The sequence below is a fragment of the Manis javanica genome, chromosome 1, assembly GCF_040802235.1.
Source record: "Manis javanica isolate MJ-LG chromosome 1, MJ_LKY, whole genome shotgun sequence".
NCBI lineage: Eukaryota > Metazoa > Chordata > Mammalia > Pholidota > Manidae > Manis > Manis javanica.
The window spans coordinates 17,104,953-17,108,581 of record NC_133156.1 but is presented as its reverse complement, the minus strand read 5'-3'; the positions used below and the strand labels follow the sequence as shown (position 1 = coordinate 17,108,581).

General features: G+C 38.0%; 1 protein-coding gene across 2 annotated transcripts in view; it reads right to left on the bottom strand.

Moving 5' to 3' along the window:
- Positions 1-1,846: 1,846 nt before the first annotated feature.
- BRCA2 (BRCA2 DNA repair associated) overlaps positions 1,847-3,629 on the bottom strand; it is a 58,265-nt gene continuing 56,482 nt past the window's right edge. For both annotated transcript variants that reach the window (XM_073228925.1, XM_073228926.1), the window contains exon 27: positions 1,847-3,141. In XM_073228925.1, the coding sequence (XP_073085026.1) occupies positions 2,491-3,141 (651 nt within the window). In that variant the 3' untranslated portion in view covers positions 1,847-2,490. The remainder of the gene's footprint in view (positions 3,142-3,629) is intronic.

The following is a 3,629-nucleotide window of genomic DNA, read 5'->3' as shown; positions in this document are numbered from 1 at the left end:
CATGGATTTGTCATTGAATCTAATCTTTTTTTTTTTTTGGTTCAACAATGTAAAAAATTTACCCAAATCCCACAGAATTCTACCATTTTAAGAACTAGTTTTCCTATATCATAAACTTACCAGTCTTCTTTAATAAATAGGAGACATTCACGTAAAGACAAAAGCAACATATTTTTCTTGCTTATATAAGTTAGTTTAGCTGTGCACATTAGAAAGACTATATTACTTTGACATTTTATTATCTGGCATTATTGAAATCTACTCAACATCTTGTAGCTGAGAATACCAGCAATGCATCTGTGATGTTTTCATTAACATTCTAAAAGTTATCTCCTCTAACAAAGTTTGACAAAACTAAAATGTAGTGACTTTGAATCTAAGGTACTAGAGTTTTGCTAAATTCTATGCAACTAAGGACAGCACATCAAAATCTAATAATAAAATCCACAGAACAATACTTACGTTTTTAAGGCCCAGGTAATCCTGGGTATCCTAGTCAGTGTGGTGGCTGCAGCACTAGCTCAGTCTGGACGGCTTGCTCCATCTAGGATAGAGGGAAGTGTCAGAGCCCACACGGGAAGTGCCTGCTTTTGATTCCGTGGCAGCAGACAGAAGGGTCAGAATTCAAGCGCTCCTGGTTTGGGTCTGGCTCCCGGTTTCAGTTGGGCTGAGTGAGCAGCACGGAGAAGTGGCCCAAGGTAATAGATCCAGGCTTTTAAAGGGCTCAGAATAGTTTCCCCATCTGTTTTCCTATCTGACTCCTGAAACACTTGGTTTGAAAGCATAAAAAATTATTGATTAAATGCCACCAACTTTATCCCAGCTAGAAGTGATCATTTTTCTCTTAATTCCCACGGCTCCTGATTTATATAGTTTTTGAACACCCAATACTGACTCGTATTGTTTTGCATTCTTCCTCCGCTGGCACAGCATGTGTGCACAACAGGCTCTCACTGATTGTTGAGTAACAAGAATCCCTTTTACCACTTGCCTGGTCTCATGCACTGTATGTACACTGTTGACTCTGTAATCATTAAATTGTCACTTTTGGGGTTAATATTCACGTATATTCAAGCTTCATACTTAGCGCCTCAGTACCTTGGCTATATTATTTACAATTTATAAACTGTAGTATGTGTATGGACTCTCTCTATAGTCGGTAGTCTGAATGGTAGTGAAGAGTGGAGGAGGTAATAGCAATTACATTTTTCCAGGGAGAAAAAAAAGGTGAAATTCTTATAATCCTTTCTGTTCACCTGCCATTCAGGTCTTACTCCCTGTTCTAGAGTGGACCACTGGGAAGATGATGTGAGGACCAAACTGTGAACAAAACTCACATCACATTAATAAGACTGGCAGAACGCAAGTTAAAAAGAATAGCAGAATGGGCTGTTAAGAGATTTTTAGAGAAAAGAATCATGGATTACAGTATGGAAGAAAACAAACTGCTTTTTAAAAGGTTTACTCTTGGCTTTGAAATGTGCTTATAATTAGATGTGAAAACATATATAAATTTAAGGCATTAAAAGACCTGATTAAGAGCTTCTCTATGCAGTTAGCTCCTAGTTAGAATTGCTTTCTCTTTTTCTCTATTTATGTAAGTAATAAGTGAGGGTATCATCTTACATTGAACTGTTATCTTTTGCCTTGGTAGTCAGAGACAACTAGATTTAAAAGGGAGTGCTTGCTGGGTCCTGGGATAGGGCTAAGAATAAAGGGAGATTACTGTGAGTTTTGAAGAAAAGATTTGCTCCTAAGCTGCAGTCCAGATGATCATTTTGATAAAAAGCAAAACACTATGCAATGTGCTTTTTGTTTAAAGTATTTGAATTTTTAATTGAAATAATTTAATTTCAGAGATCACACTGGAATCATAAAAAAGGTGATTCTGCCCTTTTTTTAAATTGCAGAGGTCCCACTGGAATCATAAAGATCATTCAGGGTAGTTTTTCTTGTAGTCATGCCGACTTGAGGAGGAAGAATTGGTCAGAAGACAGCACCACTGTAGTATCTTACTCATCCTGACGTTTGGCCAGGATGGAACCACAGTAGAATCAACACATGAAGGAAGGGAAACTAGTTCACAGTGGGTTACCCCTAAAAAGCCCCCCCAAAACCTAAAACAGAAACTAAACTAAAAGGAATCATGTGAGTCCAAATAACTGTATTGGAAACCTAGATTTATTTAATTAAGGACATAATCTAAAAGAAAAAGGTATGTTTACTTCATTTGTAAACTAATACTTGTAGTGATCAAATCCAGTCATAAAGACTTAAAGGAGACTGTTTTCCTGATTAGTTAATAAATTACATTTGGCTTTATGACCCGGAACTGAAATAAAGTTCACCAGTACAGAAGCGGGCAAAGAGTACTCCCAGGACACACAAGCACGTAGGCAAATCTGCACCTGCTCCTTCTCTCATGCAAACACTGGCGTGCAGTGTGAAACTGTGTATGCTGTACAGACTGGAGAGGTCAGGAGCCAGTAACTAATCTGCGGTCACTTCCTTCTTTGGTCGCCTTTGCAGTCTCTGCGATACACCCTGCTTTGTGCTTGTGTCGGGCACATCAGTCTGTTCTTCGGTGCTGGCTCGGGGAGCATCTTGCTCTCTGACCACAGACGCAGTGTCAAGCCCTTGCAGTTGGAGACGGTCTTCTGATCTGGCGGGAGCAGTCTTAGTGGAGTCCCTGGTGGGTGTAAGCTGACTGTCTCCTCTTGAAGCAGACAAAAGGGTTTGGGTATTTATCAGGGCAAGTTCTTCATCAGCTATTGAATCACTTTCCAAAAGAGACATGTCATTACATTTTTTAAGTGGCGTCATCTGAGGAGAATTCAACTCTTTTTCCTTTATAGGTGTTTTATATTTGGTGCCACAACTCCGTGGTGGCTGAAATGCCTTCTGGGCAGCTGGAGACACAAATGTACAAATGGGACTAACAGGCGGAGGTACAGGCAGTCTACTCAAGAAATCCAGGGCTTTTCTCTTCCTGCAGTTCCTTGGGTCATCGGTCTCTTTCTCCCCTTTACAAGACGGCTCTGAACTCGCTGGGGCTGCTACACACGTGGGAGCAGGCTTTCTTTTTTGCTTACAAAGTGGTAAAGGACTTTGATAATTTTTATCACTATTGGGTGAAGACATCTAATAAAAGACAAATTAAAATGTAGCTTATATAATTATATATTAACATACAAAACAAAATCAAATTAGCTTCTCATTAAAATATTTATACACACAAATACCACACATATTCTTACTCCCCTAGTGGCTAATCGGTCAGATGATTTCAAGAAACATTCATATATTATTCTTAGTCCAGAAGGAAATAATTTTACATATAAAAATGACATGAAAAGCAAGAAATATGAAGACTAATCATAGTAAAAGAGAAAAAAGGAGGTAAGAGATGTAACTTTTGCTTTAATCTTTCTATTATTAACAGGTTAAAGAAAGATAGCTTTTTTAAAACCATTTTAAGAATATAGACTGCCTGGTTTCTAATACATACTTTTCTAACTGTGACTTTAGGCAATTACTTGACTTTTCTATGCCAGAGATTTCTTGTCTGTAAAATGGACTAATTTTTATCTCATAGAGTAATTGTGAAGATTAAATGAGTTAGTATGAAT